This window comes from Saimiri boliviensis, chromosome 9, assembly GCF_048565385.1.
Source record: "Saimiri boliviensis isolate mSaiBol1 chromosome 9, mSaiBol1.pri, whole genome shotgun sequence".
In the NCBI taxonomy this organism is placed as follows: Eukaryota; Metazoa; Chordata; class Mammalia; order Primates; family Cebidae; genus Saimiri; species Saimiri boliviensis.
The window spans coordinates 100,331,004-100,353,987 of NC_133457.1; the positions used below are offsets into that span (position 1 = coordinate 100,331,004).

General features: G+C 49.6%; 1 protein-coding gene across 36 annotated transcripts in view; it reads left to right on the top strand.

The window, feature by feature from the left end:
- EPB41L1 (erythrocyte membrane protein band 4.1 like 1) overlaps positions 1-22,984 on the top strand; it is a 171,984-nt gene that overhangs the window by 113,356 nt on the left and 35,644 nt on the right. For 18 of the 36 annotated variants that reach the window (XM_074406452.1, XM_074406454.1, XM_074406453.1 and 15 more), the window contains 11 exons: positions 635-799; positions 3,056-3,160; positions 3,738-3,780; positions 7,576-7,651; positions 10,743-10,961; positions 13,591-13,678; positions 14,580-14,732; positions 16,685-16,782; positions 17,032-17,207; positions 19,881-20,029; positions 20,962-20,997. In XM_074406452.1, coding sequence (XP_074262553.1) covers positions 635-799; positions 3,056-3,160; positions 3,738-3,780; positions 7,576-7,651; positions 10,743-10,961; positions 13,591-13,678; positions 14,580-14,732; positions 16,685-16,782; positions 17,032-17,207; positions 19,881-20,029; positions 20,962-20,997 — 1,308 coding nt within the window. The remainder of the gene's footprint in view (positions 1-634; positions 800-3,055; positions 3,161-3,737; positions 3,781-7,575; positions 7,652-10,742; positions 10,962-13,590; positions 13,679-14,579; positions 14,733-16,684; positions 16,783-17,031; positions 17,208-19,880; positions 20,030-20,961; positions 20,998-22,984) is intronic. The other 18 variants (XM_074406458.1, XM_074406484.1, XM_074406478.1 and 15 more) reach the window with 3 other exon arrangements.

A 22,984-nucleotide genomic window follows, 5' to 3' on the forward strand; every position in this document is an offset into this window, starting at 1 on the left:
CATTTCTTTTCCTATCCCCAAACCTGTCTGTTCTAGCTTGGCCAGCCCCGTGTGACCCCAGAGCAAAACCCATTGCCCTAAAGCTACAAGGGACTCACCTCATCATGTAATTCACACCTTCCTTAATTCATGACAGGCCTGGAGAGGGCAGGGAATAGGCCAGGATCACCAAGGGAGTCGGCAGTGGAGTTAGGATCGGGGGTCGGGGGGCAGGTCTCTGGCCTTCCTTCTCTCCTTTAGCTCAGTGCACAGCTCACAGCCTCCTGCTAGGTCCAGTGACGAACAGAAAGGAGGAGACCAGATGGATGCTGTGATGACTCGTGTGCTGCTCTAGGAGGGAGACAGGGCAGCTCTGGCCACCGGCTTTGGTTTCATGGGATGCTCTTGCCTCAGAGGATGCCTATGGCAGCAGTAGCCTGCAGGGAATACGGGGACCCCTCACTGCATGGCAGCCCTGGCTCTCCTCCTGTGCACACCAGCCATAGGTCCCAGTTGCCCTGTGGGTCTCAGAGAATAGTAACTCTCATTTAGGGGTCCTTCTTGGCCCCAGCTGCCTCCATTTTGCTTCTTATTTATATGAAAGGCCATGACTTAAAACTCACTGAACAAACTCTTCCCTTGCTTGGTCCTGCAGAGCCTAGACATGGAGGAGAAGGACTATAGTGAGGCTGATGGCCTGTCGGAGAGGACCACGCCCAGCAAGGCCCAGAAGTCACCTCAGAAGATTGCCAAGAAATACAAGAGTGCCGTCTGCCGGGTTACTCTGCTTGATGCCTCGGAGTATGAGTGTGAGGTGGAGGTAGGCGAGCACTCCGCACCATATGTCCCGTCCGCGGTTGGCCGGTCTCAGGTCCAGGGCAGGCTCCTGTGTGTACCCAACCTGGGCCAAACCAGAGGAGTCCTGGACCGGCCGCAGTGTCCAAAGAGATGACCTGGCTCAGAGCTCCTTTGTACAGATGGTGGCACCAAAGCCTGAAGAGAGTGGTTATGATTGCAAATAGAATTAGAAAAGGCACAGCGCTGGCACCAGGGGAAGATTCTGCAGGGTGACTGTACCTTGGCAAGGATGCCAGCATGTAAGGGCTGATCTATATCCCAGTAGATCTAGGAGCTGGGCCCTCCTATTCACCCAGGAGAGTGATTTCCATTAGAATCATTTTTCTATACTGGGTGGAGAGAGGGGTTCTCCCTTCCTAGTGAATATCCCTGTCCAGGGAACCATCTCAAGTTTCCAGGACAAACTAGTCATCTGAGGGTTCTATGGGAAGCCCGTCACCCAGTCATAGGGAGGCGGCCCACTGGGAGGCTGTCACCAGGCCGTGTAGAAACCGTGTGGGATGGCCCTGCCCCATGGTGGTGACACAGCAGACGCCTCCTTCTGGGGTTGGCCCTCCGGGTCCCATGTTTAGGTCTCCTTTTCCTGTATAGGTTCTGACTCTCACCCTAATTCTGAGGTCTCAATTGCCCCCTCTGTGAGTTAGAGGCTCTACCCCTGCCAAGACAGCATCTCTGGCCCTTCTCTGCACGTGTGAAAGGGCTCAGGTGTCCTTGCAACTGAGATTTACAGGAACTGCCTTCTTTTCTCCCCCATGCCCAGGTTTTAGGGATGTGACTTACTCCTGAGCCCTGGGAGGCTGAGTCCCTCTTCTCCACAGGGTTTTTTTGGTTTTGATTCTTTTTTCTTTCTTTCTTTCTTTCTTCCTTTTTTTTTTTTTTTTTTTTTTTTTTTTTGTCTTTTTGAGACAGAGTCTGGCTCTGTTGCCCAGGCTGGAGTGCAGTGGCACTGTCTGAGCTCACTGCAACCTCCACCACTCAGGTTCAAGTGGTTCTCCTGCCTCAGCCTCCTGAATGGCTGGGATTACAGGCGCCCATCACCACGCCTGGCTAATTTTTGTATTTTTAGTAGAGATGGGGTTTTGCCATGTTTCCCAGGCTGATCTTGAACTCCTGGCCTTAAGTGATGCACCCGCCTTGGTCTCCCAAAGTGCTGGGATTACAGGCGTGAGCTACTGTGCCTAGCTGTGTATGTATTTTTCTATAGAAAGATTTCACTTTCCCTGCTCCTGGGACAAAAGAAAGGGCTGTCTTCTATGTCCTCTCTCCTACCTTGATGGGCCCCAAGATGCCATTTCTGCCTGCCCTAGAAGTACATAAAGGGTTTGGCTAAGGCCAGGTCCTCTTTCTCTGACGATCTCCAGATGCAGGAATTCCTGATCAGGTTTGGTCCCGACGAGGGCCCAGCCAGACTTTACAGGGGCCTCACTCCCTCTCTAGAGTCCCTGCTCTTTGGGTGGTGATTGCCTCTTGTTCCCCTGCCCTGTGATCCCCTTATTGGTGATTATCTTCACCCCTGTGGGTTTGGAGTGCCCAACTGGGTTCTGGGCTTCATCACTCTGAATGCTGGTTCAGAGAGCCCCAAGCCTAGCTATACAGGAGTGGGAGGAACCTACCCTGCTCTATCAATGCTGCTTCCAGAAGAAGCTGAGGGAGGCCCCATGAGCCTCTGTGAAACCTCACTGGCTGTGGGGAAGGGAGTAGTGGGCTAGCCTGGGCTGCCCTGGATTCCACTCAGTGAAGGGGAGGGGCCCAGGAAGGGAGGGTCACACTAGGACCCTAAGTCCCAGGCCTTCCCCTTCTCCCCCTGCATGCTTCTGTTGTATTCCAGGGGCTTCTTCTCTTCCTCTCACACCCAAAGCTTAGGACTTGGTTTTCTGCTCCTTGGGTCTGAGTTAGTTTCCTTCTCTTAATCACTACAAAGGAAGGAGAAAGCAGTCACTTCCCATACCCTCCACTCCAGCTTCTCCCCAAGCAAGCTCAAGGTCTAGAAACCCCCAGCAGAACTTGGAAGAAGGCCGTCAAGGAGCTGGGCATTGTTGTCACTCCCAGGATCCCTGAGGACTCAGAGGGTAGAGCCAAGTAGGTGGCAGGAACGCTGCATTCCTGTGCAGATGCTGAAGGCTCTTGGGGTTTCTGAGTTGTCCTGGTGGAGCCCAGGACACCCAGCTCCACCCCGGGGTGTGCTGCAGCCTCACAGCCACTCTGATTGCCTCCTTAGAAACATGGCCGGGGCCAGGTGCTATTTGACCTGGTCTGTGAGCACCTCAACCTCCTGGAGAAGGACTACTTCGGCCTGACCTTCTGTGATGCCGACAGCCAGAAGGTACCTGGGCTGGGGAGCGGGGCAGGACCTCCTCTTCTGTTAGGCCCCTGTAATCCTAGCCACATCCCATGGCTTCTGCTAGTGCTCAAATCATTAGGCATCTTCTGTTTGCATGTCCCCAAGGTTCAGCCAGCCCTATCCACTCTCAGTTCTCTGTCTCAGCCATTTCTTGGTGATGCACAGGTCACCCCTAGATGGGTATTTGCAGAGCCCTGGTTAGGCTGCTAGAGTTGCTTGGGGAGGTGAGGAGCTCCCTGCCAGAGCCTCTTCCCTACCCTTGGGAAGCTCTGCCTGAGTTTCCTCCTTCCTGTCAGGCTCCCTGCAGCTGCATTACTTGCTCACTGGAACTGCCTCAGGGCTGTAGTGGCTCCAGGGCACTGGGTCCAAGGCTGGTGGTAAACCCCAGCCCCATTCCTCTCACCCCCTAGTCCCAAGGAAAAGTGACCAAGAGGTTTAGACAAGGAAGTGTGCTCCCCACGAGGGGCTGTTGACCGGCCACCTCAGGATAGTTCTGTCCCCAGCCCAGTCAAGTCCTTTGCTGCATCTTCCCTCTGAAGATCTCGATCTTTTCTTTTAGAATTGGCTGGACCCCTCCAAGGAGATCAAGAAGCAGATCCGGAGTGAGTGGCTTGCTGTGGCTGGGATGTGGGTGGGTGAGGGGATCCAGACCATAAGAGCCCCCCTTGTATTGCTCTCTTCTCCTTTGGAAAGTGCATTCAGGCTGGGTGCCGTGGCTCATGCCTGTAATCTCAGCACTTTGGGAGACCGAGGTGGGCAGATGACTGGAGGTCAGGCGTTCGAGACCAGCCTGGCTGACATGGCAAAACCCCATCTCTACTAAAAAAAAAAAAAAAAATACAAAACTTAGCTGGGCATGGTGGCTGGCGCCTGTAATCCCAGCTACTTGGGAGGCTGAGGCACTGGGACTGCCTCAAGCAATTCTTTTGAACCCGGGGGCAGAGGTTGCAAGGAGCTGAGATCACACCACTGCACTTCAGCCTGGGCAACAGAGCAAAACTCCATCTCCAAAAAGAAAAAAAAAAAAAAGAAACTTTATTCAGATCCACGAGTCTGTGTAATCCACATGGCAGATCTTGAGAGAAGCCAGGGCAGGAAGGACAAGTCTAAGGCCCTGAGAAGAGAAATGACTGTACAGAATCACACAGCAAGTTAGCAGAGGAATCAGAAATGCATTCAGGATATCAGTTCTAGAAGGGAAGTGCAGAGCTATCGAGGACAATGGACAAGCAGATGGGCTGGAAACAGCCACCCTGCTGTCCAGGGATGGCGCAGACTTCAGTAAGCAATGACCCTTCCCTCAGAGGCTCAGAGAGACACAGTTACTACCTAAGGTCACAGAGCCAAATGTTGGCTGAGCCAGGTCTTGAGCCCTGGTCTTCCAACATCATCCTGTGCACTTTTCAAGGCCCAGGGTGAAGGCAGATGAACAGACCAACAGCCTGTCCTCTCTGGCCCAGAGAGAGAAAGCATGTCGGGAGGGGATGGGGCAGTACCCAAATGGCAGAATGGGGAGGTAGGTGGCCTCAGCAAGCCAGCCTGAGCAGGTTGGGACCTGGAGCTTCGAGGCAGAGATGCCTCCACCCAGGGCCCCTCCCCCTTGGCTATGGTTGGTCTCTTCTGGACTCCCTGGTCCCTTGGCTGGAAAGCTGTAGCTGAGCCTGTTGCCATGACAGCGGGCAGCTGGGCCCAGAGATGCCAGCTGACTCTGCAGGAGGGGGCTCTAGGAATTATTCTTGTAGGTTCCGTCAGTTGGAGACAAAGAGGCAGGCACACAGACAGTGCACACTCCTCGGGGGGCTGACAGATCCTCTGCCTGGGCTTCAGGCTGTCTCCCAGAAGCCCCTGCCTGGCTTTGAGGCCTGCCTCTCCTGACTAAAGGGATCGGAACACATGCAGGAGTCGAGTGTGCAGTGTTTGGTCAGGACCAGGAACTTGGGAAAGACAGGCAGCTGGACCAAATGGTCAGGTGTCAGCATCCCTCCCAGAGCTAGCCTGCAGCCCAGGCCTGGTGGATGTCACTCCTTGTAGCCACCTCAACTCACTGAGTAATAGAGTCTTGATCCCTAGCAAGTACCTTATCCAGGAGAGCCACAGTCTCTGACTCTACCCCTATAACTTTCAGCCATTTATCCTCATCCTACCTTCTGGGGCCCCTGTGGAGCAATTTGTTACCCTCTTTCTTCTGTTTGTGACAGCACCTCAGCCTTCTGAAGGTGGCGCCATTGGTCCTTGTGGCCTGGGCTTTGGAGTTGGGTGTATCTCCTCCCAAACCTCAGTGCACCTGGGGCAGAGTAGGGCAAAGTAGGGTACCTGGGGCAAGTTCTCCACATCTCTGGGCCCCTGCTTCTCCTTGGCCAGTGGATTAGTCATTCCTGCCTCACTAGTTGGGGGTGACAGTTAAATGACATATGTATGGACAGCACCAAGCACATACTAAGTGCTCAGTAGCTATTTTCTTCTTGCTTCCCTGAGGCAATCTGGTGTGAAGGTTAAGCAGACAGACGCTGAGGCCAGCCCGCCTGGATTTGAATGTTAACTCCATCACTGTTTCTGGTGTTGACTGTTCTGTGCCTTGGTTTCCTACTCTGTAAAGCAGAATACTTATATTTACGATGCTGTGAGGATTAAATGAGTATTACATGTAGAACAGTGCCTGCACACAGTAGCACCCAGTATGCATCAGTTATTATTTTTTATTATTATTGATTATTACCATTATTATTCCTGAGATAGGAGTTCCTGAGGCTTATTACTCCTTGAGGCTGCTTTTTCCAAGAAGTCGGTGAGGTCAGAAGCGTGGGCTCTGGGGCCAGATGACCAGTTATGATCCTGATTCTCTACCACTGACTAGCTGACTTAGTCACTCTGAGAGAGTGACTTAACCTCTCAGAATTCATTTATAAAAAAGAAAGTTGGGCCGGTCGCGGTGGCTCATGCCTGTAATCCCAACACTTTGGGAGGCTGAGGTGGGTGGACCACGAGTTCATGAGTTAGAGACCAGCCTGACCAACAAGGTGAAACCCCATCTCTACTAAAAATACAATACTTGGCCAGGCATGGTAATCCCAGCTACTCAGGAGGCTGAGGCAGGAGAATCCCTTGAATCTGGGAAGCGGAGGTTGCAGTGAGCCAAGATCTCACTATTACATTCCAGCATGGAGACTGATCGAGACTCTGTCTCAAAAAAAAAAAAAAAGTCAGCAGCTTCAGGATGATTATGAAGAAAAAATCCCTATATATGTACATAAGTTCTTAGCAAGTGCCATGACTGGCACCAAGTAAGAGTCTGAGATGTGACCTCTGGATGCTGCAGATGGTGGTTACTGCAGGGACAAGGATGGTAGTGGCGATGTGGCCTGCAGTGGTCCATGGCCACAGCCTTGCCATGGATGGGCCTTGCTTTCTCACTTTGTCAGGGGCCTCTTTGATCCTGGAACCTGAAACGTCCCAGGTGTGGTCTTGCCAGTTTTGTCCAGTGCCTTATCCCTGCCCGTCTTCATTCCTTCTCAAGTGGCCATCCCTTCTTCAGGCTTGCAGAGCTTGCATCCAGTGATAACCTCAGCCTTTATTCCCCTGTGTATCTTAGATGTGTACCACTGGTTTCCCACATCTAACTATGGAGGTTAGCATTCATCCCCCTAAAATATCTCTTTGTTATATTTAGCCCATTATATTTGCCTTTTAGGTCTTGTTTATAATCCAATCCTGTCATCCAAGATGGAGTCAACATGATACAGGGAAGAGTTTTCTAATGTGTGTTCTGAGAAGCATTAAGCTTTCAGGATGATCTGTTAAAAATGGATACAACAGATCGAACCATTTTTGGAAATTCCTGAATGCACATTCCCCTCAGAGAGTTGCAATGCACAGTAGCAGAGTGAGGGCTCTGACAAGTCCCGATTTAGGAAACCTGTTTAATGTGATATTGTCTAGACTTTTTTCTTATCACTAACATCCTGTGACTCAGACTAGGGTGTAGACCAAGGAGCCAGGTGGCATTGCCACTTCTAAGTGGGGTGACCTTGGGCTGACTGCTTTACTGCCTGGGCCTCAGTGTCTGCCAAATGGGACTAATCATAGGACTTACTCTTGGGGTTGTGGTGAAGTTTACTGAAGTCATGTTTGTCAAGTAATGAACAGTGTGCCTGGCATGCAGCGTCAGTTTTCTTTCTTTCTTTCTACCTTCCTTCCTACTGCTAGCTCACAAGTCTCTTAACCTGGGCCTCAGTTTGCTCATGTGTTAAATGAGAATAATGTTCCAGCTTTCCTGATTGGATTATCCTAAGATTAGAGATAGGAGAAGACTTTGAAAAACTGCCCATAGGATGGTGCATCTGGACCACCCAGTGGGATGACAGGGCCTCTCTGATCTCTCTCTCACCTTCTTCTCTCAGGTAGCCCCTGGAATTTTGCCTTCACAGTCAAGTTCTACCCCCCTGATCCTGCCCAGCTGACAGAAGACATCACAAGGTGAGAGCTTGAGAGCTGTTGTAGGAGAGACAGGTATGCTGGCTGTGTGGGACAATGGATGAGGGCCCCTGGCCCTGGGGACACAAGCAGTATGTGACAGCAGCTGCAAATGCAGGCACCTACTGAGGTCAGGCAGACAGCATCAACACAGGAAGCCGACTCATCGTAAGAAATACAGTGTTGCAAGCACAGTGGTCAGTGGCTGCTGACCCTTGATGTCAGAGGAAGAGGTATCACAGGGAGCTGTGGGGCCTTTGTAGATTTAAGAGGACAGAAGCCACCTAAGACTGTTGCTGTTCCCCTCCATGCCATCACTGTCATGTAGGAATTGGGCCTGATTGTTGAAATGAACCTAGAGATTAAAGAATAAAAACCACAGTTTCTAAATGTTGGGAATGAATGCAAACTTTAAAAAACATGGCATGGTCCATCTCTGGGTGGGACATACTAAACCCGGGTGAAGGCTGCTGTGCTGGGTGACTCACCAGTTTGCAGTGTTGGAGATGTGGAGAGGGATGCCTTTGCACGTGGGAACTTTGGTCTGTGTACCACTCTGTGCACATGTCAGAAATGTGGAAGTCAAATGGGGTTTGGTACTCCCCCCAGAGAAAAGCCTGGGCTGCGAAGGCAAGTGTGGACTGTGCATGTAGTCTCGTTGTGCCTCAGGACCAGTAGATAACATGGCCTAAAGACTGGAAGTGAGTGCAAGCATCCTTCAGTATGGGAACTTCCATGGGGTCATCTCATCTCTGGAAACCAGAACAGGGGGAAGCCCTCCTCTTAAGCCCTTTCTAAAGAGATAGTCTCACTTCATGATGTCCTGGGGCTGTGTCATCCAGGTGATGGGCCTTATACCCCCAACATGGACTGGAAGTTCCCCTACAGCAGGGGAGGGGCTCCTAAGCTGGGTTCTCTCTCCCATTGGATCCCTCCTTCACTTTCATGTCAATTGCCTGTTTGCCAGGCCATCAATCAAGGTCAAGATGCTGACTCTGGCCTTGGGAGATAAGACAGATGTTCCTGGAACAGATCAGGCCTGGGCTTTGGTGTCATTAGCCCTAGTTCTAAGCCTTGAGGTCCCGTGGGGGATAATGTGGCAGCAGCAGGATCTGAAACCTCCATTTCCAAGTGGACTGTGTGGGTTAGGCCAGCACAGTCTCCATCCCCCTGGTTTTACCTACTGATACCTCCCCTCTTTGTGCCGGAGCCTGGGCACTGTGCTTCCAGGCACACTGGGAAGGAAGTTAGGCCTGCCTAGCACAGATGGCCCCAGGAGATGGGTGCTATAGCAGCTGATTTTGCCAAAAATAGTTAGGCCCAAAATAAACTGGTCAAAATGACAAATTGATTGAAATGAAAGATTGGTCAGAATATTTGGCAGTGATTTCTGAATTTTGAGACTTTTGAACAGAATGCCCATAAGCCTCTACTCGGTGCTTGTGATATCTGAGCTGCTGCTGATTCTGAGTCCTTAACCCTGGGCACACACTGAGGCTGCACATACTTTTTGCCAGGACTTCAGTTCTAACTGTGAAATAATGTCACAGAGTAGTAAAAATTATATTAAGTAAAAGGTACTTAAAATAGGCCGGGCGCAGTGGCTCATACCTGTAATCCCAGCGCTTTGGGAGGCCAAGGTGGGCAGATCACAAGGTCAGGAGTTCAAGATCAGCCTGGCCAATATGGTGAAACCATGTCTCTAATAAAAATACAAAAATTAGCCGGGTGTGGGGCAGGTGCCTGTAGTCCCAGCTACTCAGGAGCTGAGGCAGGAGAATCACTTGAACCTGGGAAACAGAGGTTGCAGTGAGCTGAGATCGCACCTCTGCACTCCAGCCTGGGCAACAGAACGAGACTCCGTCTCAAAAAAAAAAAAGGCCAGATGTGGTAGCTCACACCTGTAATCCCAGCACTTTGGGAGACAATGGCAGGAGGATTGCTTGAGCCCAGGAGTTCGAGACCAGTCTAGGAAACATAGTGAAACCTTGTTTCCATAAAAAAATAGAAAATTTAGTTGGGCACAGTAGTGTATATCTGTAATCCTGGCTACTTGGGTGGCTGAGGTGGGAGGATCGCTTGAGGCTGGGAGATTGAGGCTGCAGTGAGCCAAGATTGTGCCACTGCACTCTAACCTGGGTGACAGAGTAAGACCCTGTTTCAGAAAGAAAAAAAATAGGCAATTTAAAAAAAATGGTGAAAATAACAAAAATGGGCAGGGTGGCATTGTTGGCTAAAAATGAACTGAAACTTTTTTTTTAATACACAGTAACCAAAAAAGCAATAAAAATGCTTTTAAATGGTTCTAAAATTATAAAATTGTCCAAGTATGCATAGAAGTTATAAAAAATCATGGCTTGGTAGTTGGAAATGTTTCTTTAAACCAATTTGTTTTCAGACAATTTACTTAGAGCTGGAAGCAAAATAAGAAGGTTTTGGGAAAGCATTGGCAAGCAGGTTCATCGGGGCGATGATATACAACATGGAAGTTAAAATGAGTGGGGTAGAGTGACGTGTGCTGACATGGAAAGGCTCTAAGGCCTGGGTATGAAAAGTGAGCTGTTAGAATCAGAGGCAGCATTTGATGCCCTTTACAGGTAAGAAACATCCATATAGATCAAAACCACATACATTTCTGTATGTCCAAGAAGAGGAAAGGTCTAGAACACCATTCGATAACTCTGGAGACCGAATGAGAGTCATCAAGAGGAAATAAAGTCACCGCTAAAGTGTGCATCTTTCCTCCACAATATGAATACAGTATGTTATTTGTATAATTAAAACTACACCACATTTTGTGATGGCCAAACCAGCAAAGTAGTCCTATTTAGCTTGAATTAGAAATTGAAAATGCTCTCATAATAGAAAACAAACCCCTAAAATTTAGAAATACACAAAAATTCTTAAAGTCATGTGAAATATTGCAAAACCAGCTCATGAGACATACCCAGATCATCAACATATGAAGCGCCAGTGTCTACAAACATCATTTTCTGCTGACCTGTGTTCTGTTTGGTTCTGATGGACAGCTGTGCTTGGGGCATCTAGGGAAGAGTAGGGCCCTGTGCCCATGCTGGCTCTCCCCTATCTCCAGATACTACCTGTGCCTGCAGTTGCGGGCAGACATCATCACGGGCAGGCTGCCCTGCTCCTTTGTCACGCATGCCCTGCTGGGCTCCTACGCTGTACAGGCTGAGCTGGGCGACTATGATGCTGAGGAGCATGTGGGCAACTACGTTAGCGAGCTCCGCTTCGCCCCTAACCAGACCCGGGAGCTGGAGGAGAGGATCATGGAGCTGCATAAGACATACAGGTAAGAGGGTGCCAGCCAGGGCCTTCCATGACTCCTTAGCCAGTGTGAGCCTTCCTTGCAGGTCTGAATGTCCTAAGCCACTGCAAGCTGTGCTGTTTGTACCCCACCTGGCTCGGCCCCTCACTCGAGGTCTAGCTGAGAGCAAATCATCTCTGCAAATAGGAATGATAGTGACTGGCTGTGTGGCCTCGATGACCTTATGGGACCGAAGTTTCTTAAGCTCCTATATAGGTGTGATAATTCCCTGTCCTTGGCCTCTGAGAATCAGTTTATCTGCCAACTGGAGATAATAATCACTACTGTGTGTCTCTGAGTAAGTGTCCTGCTGTCTAGATCTTGGTGTAGAGTTCAAAAGTTTGGACCTGAAAGCTAGCCTGCTAGGGTTTCTGTTCTGGCTCTGCCACTTTCTAACCAGGGGATTTCAGGAAGGTCTTTCACTTCCTGTGCTTTGGTTTCCTCACCTGTTCAAGGTGGATGCTGTGAAACCCACCTTGTAGGATTGTTGGGAAGCCTAGACAGCACTTTTTTTTTTTTTTTTGAGACAGAGTCTCTCTCTGTCACCAGGCGCCACACTGGAGTGTAGTGGCGCGATCTTGGCTCACTGCAACCTCTGTCTCCTTCAAGCAATTCTTCTGCCTCAGCTTCCCAAGTAGCTGGACCTGCAGCCGTGCGCCACCATGCCCAGCTAATTTTTGTATTTTAGTAGAGATGGGGTTTCACCATGTTGGCCAGGATAGTCTCGATCTCTTGACCTCATGATCCGCCTGCCTCAGCCTCCCAAAGTACTGGGATTACAGATGTGAGCCATCGCGCCTGGCGACAGCACATATTAAAGGCACACTGCATGTTAGCTATTAGTGTTGCTGTCTGCGGATCGAGGGGTTGAATAGTTGATTGTGCAGGGAAAAGTACTCCTTCCAGCAGTTGGATGGTAATGAACTAGTGTGATTGTAGGCTGGGTAGGTAACCCATCTAAGCCCCATTTTTCACCTGTATATGCATGAAGTTAGATTATTAGTGTCTCTCAACTGTTGGCATTTGGGGCAGGGGAATTCACTGTGCAGAATGCTCAGCATCCCTGGGACCCAGTAAATGCCCATAACACCTTGTTCATCATTGTAACAACCCAGATACTCCCCTTTGCCATTACTTCTGTACAGGATCCCCTGGAGAGGAACCGTCGGAACTAAACGATTTCGAGGGTTCTTTTAAGCTGGAAGTATTTGGGGATGTAAGTCCAGGATTGTTATGGGAACACAATGTAATTAATAATATGAAAGTGCATTATAAGCTGTAAAGTGCTGTGCCCAGGGAAAGGAGTATGGTGATATTGTCTCATTCCTATTGAGGATGGAGGGAATTAGGAGGCTCGTGTCCTGTGGGCTTTCTCTGGAGAGGAGGGATAGGGCCAGATGTGGAGGGTTATGTACATGAGGCAGAGCCTGCTGGGGTGTGATGAATGCTAGGTCAAGGGTGGCAAATACTGTCACTGAGAGTCGTACAGTAACTCTGCTTGGTTAATAATGACTGCTGTGGTGTTGTGTTGAGTAGGACCCTGATTCCCTACAATGCCCAGGTTAGCAATGTACCTACCACCTGGGCATAAGAATAGGGATTAGTCGCTTGCTTGCCATCTATTTGTCGTCCCCGTCCTAGATAGCAAGACATCTTAGGATTTGTAAGTCATAATAATTCAGAGAAAGATGTTCAGGTTGATAGGGGCTGGAGAAATACTCATGGCTCTCCCTACAGCTCTTTGGACCTAAAGCATACTGACATCTAGTGTCCAAGTATCCCATACAGCAGCCCAGAGGTAGACAGGTCACAGGAAATAGGCCTGGAGGGTATACCAGACATATAATGAAGTAATTAGGAGCATACACTCTGGAGTCACATTGTCTAGATTCAAATCCTGACTCTTCTCCTTAATAGCAGTGTGGCCTTGGACAAGTTACTCAACGTCTCTGTGCTAGTTTTTTATCTGTAAAATGAGAATAGTAATAACATCTACCTTGCAGAGTTGTTATAAGGATTCAGTGAGTTAATCCATGTAAAGTGCTTAAAGCAGTAACCAGCACATAGTACTCAATAAATGTTTGCTGTGACTAAGTGTAAAATATCCAAGTTTCCTGGCAGCCAAAGCAAAGAAGGAACTTGATTAATTATATAACTCTTCTTTTTGGAAAGGAGAATGTGCATCTGTTCCTTAGGAGAGATTAAGTGGCTTCTGATACTAAATTCTGGAAGAAATATCTTATGTGGGTAATAATTTAGGAGCCCCTGGGTGGTTATAATGAACAGTGTCCTTAACAATGGTTTTACAGTCATGGAAAAGTAGAATTTATAGCTCACAGTCAACTCTGTGGCAGAATGAGGCAAAAATCCTGACTCTCAGCCCAGCCCTTGTATGCTCCCTGGACTAACAAGACTGGATTTGAGCTTTGGCAGAAGATGGGGATTGGGTGGGCTGAAGTGGAAGGTAAGGTACACCTTCCTGCTCTGAGGGCAGAGGGAAAGGATTAGGGTGAGGCTCAGCACATTAGACTTGCTGGAATCGTGAGTTCTGATGGTGGCCACCTTTGGCCAGCAGGACTCAAGGCTGGGCCTGTTACCGCTTTCTTTCCTTCAGGGGGATGACCCCAGGAGAAGCAGAAATCCACTTCTTAGAGAATGCCAAGAAGCTTTCCATGTACGGAGTAGACCTGCACCATGCCAAGGTAAGAGGTGCCGCCGGCTTCCTAGTTTCCCCTTGTGTCTGGGTGGTACCCCTGAAGGACTGTCTGGCCTTTCCCTAGGGCTTGGTGTGTCAGAACCTGTGTTACCTCCAACTTGAAACCTTTTCTGTTCTCATTCTTCTTCCTCAAAGTTCCATAACCTTTTATTTTCTCATGATCTTTATCATTTTCTACATGTATTTTATTTATGAACCTGTTTGAGCCACTGCTAGATTGGGAGCATCATGAGGGAAAGACATAGGCCTTAGTTTATTTCTGTGTTTCCAGCACATGGTACATAGCCTGGCACCCAAGTGTGTGCCACTAAATGTTTGCTGGGTGAATGAATGATGCAATGACTGGCAGAGCAAATGGTGGAACAAATGAGTGGATGAATAAATACCTAAATGGGGGCCAGGTGCGGTGGCTCACACCTGTAATCCGAGCACTTTGGAAGGCTGAGGTGGGCAGATCACCTGAGATCAGGAGTTTGAGACCAGCCTGACCAATATGGAGAAACCCCATCTCTACTAAAAATACAAAATTATTCAGGCATGGTGGCACATGCCTGTAATCTCAGCTACTCAGGAGACTGAGGCAGGAGAATCACTTGAACCCAGGAGGCGGAGGTTGAGTGAGCCGAGATTGCACCACTGCACTCCAGCCTGGGCAACAAGAGTGAAACTCTGTCTCAAAAAACAAAAACAAAAAATACCTAAATGGATGCATGAATGACTAAATGACTGTGGGAGGAATTGGTCTGTGGGACTTCAGCATGGAGGCTGTAACCCTGTTCCTGAGAGCTTGTTACAGGCAGAGCACAAGGCGGTGTTTTTGGGGTGGGTAGCAGGCCATTCCCAGGCATGGCCCTGGGCCGCCTCTTCCATGGTCTCTTCTCATGCAGGACTCTGAGGGCATCGACATCATGTTAGGTGTCTGTGCCAATGGCCTGCTCATCTACCGGGACCGGCTGAGAATCAATCGCTTTGCCTGGCCCAAGATCCTCAAGATCTCCTACAAGAGGAGTAACTTCTATATCAAGATCCGGCCTGGGGAGGTAAGTCTGCCTTGCGAAACCCAGCTCCACACTGGAATCAAGTAGAACGGAGTGGACCCTGGCAGCTGGGCCTGGGTATTTCCTACCCAGGACACATGGATGGGAGTTCTGGGTTTCTGAGTAGGGGGAAGTACTTCTTCTTCTGTGGCTCTCTACATAGACTTCACACCTTAGGTACGTGTATGCCAACACACACACACACACACACACACACACACACACACACACACAGACAGAGAGACAGAGAGACAGAGAGACAGAGAGAGAGAGAGAGAGGAGCCTAAAGACAGAGACAGAGACAGAGACAGAGACAGAGACAGAGACAGAGAGAGAGGAGGCTAAATAAAAGTATAACCACATACGGCTGGGCACGATGGCTCACACCTGTAATCCCAGCACTTTGGAAGGCCAAGGTGGGCAGATCGCCTGAGGTCAGGAGTTCGAGACCAGCCTGGCCAACATAGTGAAACCCTGTCTGTACTAAAAATACAAAATTAGCTGGCACTGCACTCCAGACTGACTGACAGAGTAAGATTCTGTCTCAAAAACAAAAGGAAAAGATGGGGGAGGGGGTGTGGAAAATAAGAAGTATAACCATATGCATTCAGGTCACACAGATAAGTGAATACATGTCTGTGTAAAGTTTATATATTTACTTAAATGTTGTAAGTATGGAATTTTGTACACATGTTAAGATACATAGACTTGGCTACACACATAGTACCCACAAATGCAAACATGTATATGTCTACACCTTTTTTCCTCAATCCCCACATCTCACCCATCAAAAAGCCCATTTGGTTATACCTATAGAACACACATGAACCCATCTGCTTCTCCTCCTCTCCACCACACCCACCTCCAGCAGCCCACGTCTTGCACCTGTACCTACAAGGGCCTTCTCACTGCCCTCCCTGGCCTCTGGGGCTCTCCAGGCCATTTTCCTCGCAGCTGTAAGAGAGATCTTAAAAATCTCTTAAATCAGATCATGGCAAGCTCACTCTCCCTTCCCACTCACACCCTTGCTTACACCTTTCAGGAACTCTCTTTAGCTCTTGGGCTAAGGTCCAAACTCCTTCCATGGCCACCCACCACTTCCACCCATCCCTGGCCACACTGCCCCATGCCCAAGGTGCTTTAATCCCTTTGGCCTTGAGATCTTTGAATAAATCAAGCTCTTTCCTTCCTGAGTGCTTTGCAAGTGAATGTTTCCTCTACCTGAAAGTGTCTCCCCATCTCTTGCTTCTCACATAGCTGGTTCCTTTCCATTCTTCAACTGTCAGCTCAAGATCACCTGTCTAGAGAGCATTCCCTGCTCTTCCTTAGATGGCAGCAGCCCCCACTCCTTCCCAGTTCTGCCACACCACACATCTCCCCTCCCCTGTAGTTCTGATCAGTCTCTGCAGTTATTTTGTTTGCTTATGTATTATCGGAGGCCCCCTTTCCCAGCTAGAGTCTTCTCTCTTGGTCTCCACATGTTTCTAATGTGTAGCACTGGACCCATCATAGAATAAGGGCTCAGTCACCTTTATTGATTCAGTGAATGAACAGGCCAAAGTTTCAGATGCCTGAGAAGAACTCAAAAGGGATTTTACTCACATCTGTGATCCCAGCACTTCAGGAGGCTGAAGTGGGAGGATGGCTTGAGCCCAGGAGTTGGAGACCAGCCTAGGCAACATAGTGAGACCCATTCTCTACAAAAAAAATTAGCCACATGGTATCATGTGACTATAGTTACAGCTACTTGGGAGGCTGAGGCAGGAGGATCCTTTGAGCCCAGGAGTTCAAGGTTACAGTGAGCTATGATTACTCCACCACACTCCAGCCTGGGCAAATGATTGAGCCTCTGTGTCTCAGAAAACATTCAGTAAATAAAATAAAAAACAAAAAATGAGCTAGTGGTGAGAGTGGCCTCAGGCTCTGCCTCTAACCTGCTCTTCTTGCTTTTCCAGTATGAACAATTTGAGAGCACAATTGGCTTTAAGCTCCCAAATCACCGGTCAGCCAAGAGACTGTGGAAGGTCTGCATTGAGCATCACACATTCTTCCGGTGAGCCTGACCTTGGATGGGGTAATGGGGATGGGACAGAGGCCATGCGTATGGAGGGGAGGGGGAAGGGGAGCAAGGGGAGGAGTTAGTGAGAACTCTAGGAAAGTCCTCCTCCCTTTCCCCAAGTCTCTCCCTTCCTGGACCACTTTGAGTTGTCATAGTTGGTGGGATGAAAGTCCAGCTGTGGTCTAACCTTGGGCCTGGAATGCAGGTCTGATCCCCCTCTTCCCCTCCATCCCTCTGCTGCAGGCTGGTGTCCCCTGAGCCCCCACCCAAGGGCTTCCTGGTGATGGGCTCCAAGTTCCGGTATAGTGGGAGGACCCAGGCACAGACCCGCCAGGCGAGTGCCCTCATTGACCGGCCTGCACCCTTCTTTGAGCGTTCTTCCAGCAAACGGTATACCATGTCCCGCAGCCTTGATGGAGGTATGGCCCAAATTGGAGGGCTAGAGGGGAATGGTCTTTAGAGGGAAGTGGTTGAGTGGACATGCTGGGTTCTGCAAAATGAGCAGGAAAGTGGTAGATGCATCCCAAGTTCATCTGCACCAGGCTGGCCCCTCAAGACAAATGCTGTCCCTGGGCAGCTCTTGGTGGCTTAGTCCCAACCTACAGCTCACTCCCACTTGGGATGTGACACTACCACCCTCTGGATTTCCCACAGCTTCCCTGAGTTGTGGTCTTTTGGAGACCCAGGTTCAGCCATGTGGTTTTGAGCCACCTACCCAAGAAGCTTAGCAATCCAGTGGTCATTGTCATCATATTAGGAGAATGGTGTCTTGTGAGTGCAGTGTGGAGCTGATGATGCCTTATCTGCTGGGAGACCAGGGAATAGTTCCTGGTCAGTCTTTTGGTTCTATTGTGCTCTGGGCTGACTGACAATCTAACCACATGGCACTCTCCACTGTCTCCATTTCTGTTGGACTGATGGGTGCCTTTAACATCAATGAAAACTGGTCCTATGCAGTCCTGTAGCAAGCAGGCAGGGCTTTACATGTGGTGTATAGACCACGTCTCATCAGAGTCGCCTGTGACATTGTTAAACATGAAAATTCCCTGTTCTGCCCCCAACCTATGAAATCAGCACCCTTCAGGGCCCAAGTCTCTCCCCAGGATGTACATATTAGAGTTTGTGGGTGATGTTCACAAGTCACATGGGGCACTGGGGAGATTCAGGATTATGCAGATCTGAATTTAAATCTCGGCCTTGACAGTCACCAGCTGTTCTCTGGACACAGGAAGTAGCTCATAAATATCTGAATGATCGAATGTGTGACCATAAGCAACCTGTTTCCTCTTCTATGAAATAATTAGTACCTACTTTGCTGTGTTCTAGGGAAAACTAAGTGAGATCATGCCTAGAAAACATTCCATGGCATATAGTAGTACCTTAAGAAATTGTACCCATTATTATTGTTTTTAGATTTGTACAGAGTGGCTTAAAGGTGAAAAGTGGGGACTTGGGTGGGAAAACCATGGATACCTCCCAGAACACCTTGGGGCAGGCCTCCAAGCAAGTTAATTCTACTTATATTTTCTGAGTGTTATATGTGTGCCAGGCCTTGTGTTGGGTCCTGGATATAGTATTTAGAGTGAATAGATTTGGCCCTTTCCTTTGGGGAGCTCAGAATAGCAGGTTGTAAGCATTTTGATGTGGTTCAAGCAATGGGCGAAGCATGTGCAGAATGCAGAGCAGTCTTGAGGAGGGAGGAATTAAGTCTAGGAGGGGCAGAAAGGGCTCTGCAGAAAGGGTGCCACCTGGGCAGGGTTTTGAAGGATACCTAGGAGTTTGCCAGGTGATCAAGAAAGTTTGATACTTTTTCTGGTATATGAAAGTGAGACCTACCTCAGGACTCCTGTGCATGTTTAAAAGATGTGTAGTTGTGCAAGGGTTCGTCTGAAGCTGAAGAAGCTCCTTTTTCTCCTTGGGTAGACAGAGGACTGACAACTAGGGTTTATGCAAAGGGAAAGGTCCCTCCTCTGTTACTTCCATTACACGTCAGGGGCCAGATGAAGCCCAGATTTTGGCAGACAGCCGAGGTTAGCCCGGAGCTGGTGAAGCTCATCAGAGAGGAACAGAAGCTTGGATGCTAAGCCAGGAGGCCTTGGTCCTTGTCCCAATTCACCAAAGGGTCACCAGTGGGATATTTTCTTCCTTGACATCTCTAGTTATCCTCTGTAAAATGGGAATAAGTCATTCCCATTCCAGCCATCAACACAGGGTACTGTGTAAATCAAAGGAAATGTATGCATAAATGGGTACTTTGCAAAGTGAGTGTATATGAATAGAAAGGATAATTATCCTCTTTTTAAAATCTAGGCCAACCCCAAGGATAATCTGAGCTCTGGTTATTTTAAACCTGTGTTTTTCAGCCTATTTTCCACCAAGACACAATCCATGGTTGGTCATAGTCGGATTATGCCCAATGCCTGTGGAGAAGTCTGTAATTCTACCCCTTCCATTCCAATTCAGAAAAGCAGTTTGGAATACCAATGAGTGAGAAGAGTGTTATTGCAGGGATGTCCCTGAATTCTCCCTAATTTATAAAGAAGATACATCAGTTGCAAGCTTAGGACTGCAGCTTTCAATAGTAAAGCTAATCTCACAATATTTGTGTGTTGCTAAATGATGATCAAGTGAGTTTCTTACCACAGCCACCACAACCAAAACGGCAGCATTTATGGGCCGCCATTGATGGAAGACTCATTCTGTGCCAGCCACTCTTCCATAAATACTTACATACATTAGCTTGTTCATTCCTCACCTCCGCTTTCTAAAGCAGGCATTGCTTCTAGATGAGGAAACGAAGACCCCAGAGAGACTGTGTAACTTACACTAGGTCACACAGTCAAGAAGAGATATTGAGATTTGAACCCAGGCTCTAGTGCTGTAGAAACCAGGAAGGAGTCCTGGGCTGAGAGGCAGCTCTGCCACTCCCCGACCATGTGACCAGAAGTCTACTTCACCACTCTGGGCAACGGGTGAGGGGTGTGGAGGAGTTGGCTCCACTCCAGGCGTGGTTGGGCAGGGCCAGGCTGGTTCTCTGTCCATTCTCTGGGAGGGGCCTCACATGGTTGCCCCGCCATCTCCACCCACTTCAGCAGAGTTCTCCCGCCCAGCCTCGGTCAGTGAGAACCATGATGCAGGGCCTGAAGGTGACAAGCGGGAGGAGGATGGCGAGTCTGGGGGGCGACGGTCAGAGGCCGAGGAGGGAGAAGTCAGGACCCCAACCAAGATCAAAGAGCTAAAGGTAGGAGCCTGGCTTTCTTGTACCCTCTGCCCTGGGGATCAGGAGGCTGACTTGAGGTCTAGCCTCAGCCTTGGCCTTCATGTGCCCCCAGCCGTGGCCGTGCACCCTTGCTATGGAGTGCATCATGGGCAGGGCCTTGCCTTTGCGTCATGCTCAATACCTGGCCCTCCCCGGGTTGGAATGGGTGTGGGAGTGGGTAAGCTGCCCACCCTGTACCCTCCCTGACTTTGCCCTGCTTTTCCAGAGGGACACTCTGTCCCCTGGAGGACTCAGTTATTGTGCACACTCCTAATTTGCCCCTTTAACTGAGATTGGATCTGCGCCACTCTCTTCCCTCTCAGAGCATGACCAGGTGTCACCAGCAGCTCTCACGAGTGTGAGGTACAAGTGTGTCCCCTTCCTTCTGCCCCACACCCCACACAGATGCACACACACTTCCAGTATCTGTGTGTACACGCTTGTGCGGGAGTGCATGACCTCAGCCTCACATGCATTCAGTAACAGATGTATGCACCCCTCACCCTGAGATCCATGCACGCAGATGTGCAAACATGCACACACACAGGTTCCTCTTGTATTAAGCTGTTAAGCAGGTTTCTTTCCATCTACCTTGTGAGCACAGGGCCTTGAACATGCTCCCACTGACAGCAAGAGACAGGAAACCCCATCCTCACATCCTGTCTGCCGAGTGTGGCTCTGCCCACTTGGCCTCTAGTTCCCTTCTCTGCCTTCCTGGGATAGCGCCCTGCTTCACGGCTGCACTTTCTGACTACCTCACTGCCCTGCTGGTGGCCCACCCAGCCTCCCTGGCCTCCACTTGGTCCAGTGTGAGTGCTCTGGGCTCCTTGCTGGACCAAGTCCATCGTGGCATCTCTAATCCATCTGCTCTACTGACCCTGCTGCTTTCTTTCCCTCCTACCACATCCCACTAGCCGGAGCAGGAAACCACGCCGAGACACAAGCAGGAGGTACTGCATGGGACTTGTCCCTCCCTACCCAGCTGTTTCCATCCCCAGCCATTTGTCACCATCCCACAGGTCCATCCCAGGCTCACTTCCCTGGTACCATTCCAGCTGCAACTTCATCTCTGCTCCCCAGCCATCCCCCTCTGCAGCCACCCTTGCTCCCCACTCTACCACCCCCTAAGCTCATCTCTCCAGCTCCCTTCTTAGACTCTCCTGGCCAATCAGCTATCTCTCCCGCCTTCCTCAGCTTTCTCCAGCTCGCCTGGTCCTCCATACTTGCAGCTCACCTGCTGACCATCCCTCCTGTGCCATCAGCTCTTCCAGGCCATTCTGCACTTTCATTTAGCTCATCTCCCCACCCACCCCTCCCCTAGATTCATCTCCTCCCCCACAGCACTGTTTGGTCCCACCTCCATCTCATCTTTGTCCCCTGTGTCCTCACCCCAAGCTTCTTTTTGTATCTGTTGGCAACCAGATGTGGGAGTGGGGATTGGGGTGGGGAGGGAGGCACCTCAGAGCGCATCTATCTGTATCTGCCCCACTCCGGTCCCATACCTTCCCCAGGCAGGGCCAACCACTGCTCAGCTCTGGCAAAAACCTCCTCCTTCTCTCCTCCTTTCTCGTCCCCTTCCTATTTGTTGTTTCCCCCAAATTATTCCTCCTGTGTTAACCACTTATTACCTCTCACACAGTCACTAACTCTTCATTTGAACTTTAACTGCAAGAGAAGTAGGTTTATTCTTGGGCTGTCAAAGGAAAGGGCCAGAGGCTGGGACATAAGAAGAGACTGACTGGCCTTGGAGTCCTGAGATCTGGGTTTCAATCCCACTTCTGCCCCCAACTCTTTGAAGGTCTTGGAAAAGTCCCCTCAGGCCCCAGTTCCCTGTCTGCACAGCGAAGCATTCAGACTAGGTTTCTCCAATGCCCTTAACTTTGAAGGATCCCGAGATCCCACTGTTCCCCATAGTCTTCAGGAGCACAACACACCCACAGAGGCTGTGGGGCAGGTTTGGATGGAAGATAACAAGCCATATCTCAGGTTGGGACTCACACTACTCATTGCAGCCCAAACCCCCTCCCCGTGCAAACGCCATCAGGTGTGACCTGTCAGAAAGCCATTGTCCCAAGGGTAGCTCAGCTTGGGAAGAGATGCCTGAGGAACAACATGTCTGGAGAGAAAGAAGGGCCTTCACTGGGTTGGTTTCCTTCCTGAGGGACACTGGGAGTCAACCATAGTGGATCCTTGGGTACCAGTGATGAGCCCAGGGGAAGCTTCTAGCTTTGTTCAAGGGTAAGCTTATCTTCCAGTGCTTCTTCCAGAATCACCTGATCTGACTTTAGTAGGCTGAGATTGTCCATTTCTTATCCTGAATTGAGATAACATGAATTTTTAAACAGCCTTAGGGTCCTTAGGCTGCCAGCCACCGCTTTGCCCCAGAAGTAGGCGAGTAAACAGCTTTTACAGGTCCCTGCCAGCTCCTGTAAAAAGCACGCCCTCCATTGACCTAAGGAGATGACTCTGTCATGCTGCACTGGCTTGAGCTCAGACTTGGTAGCGGTTTTTTTTTGTTTTTTTTTTTTTTGAGATGGAGTTTCACTCTCATCACCCAGGCTGGAGTGCAATGGCACGATCTTGGCTCACCACAACCTCTGCCTCCCAGGTTCAAGCAATTCTCCTACCTCAGCCTCCCGAATAGCTGGGATTACAGGCATGTGCCACCACACTCAGCTGATTTTTTGTTTTTTTAGTAGAGATGAGTTTTCTCCGTGTTCGTCAGGCTGGTCTTGAACTCCCAACCTCAGGTGATCCACCTGCCTCGACCTCCCAAAGTGCTGGGATTACAAGTGTGAGCCACCGCGCCCAGCCACACTTGGTAGTTTAATGGGGAGCACTACCCTATATAGTTATAATCCTATAACGCCAGCTGTACCTGGCTCAATTCTTGTGCCCAGCCTTGGGACTTAACCGCTCTTCTTCCTGGTCTCTAAT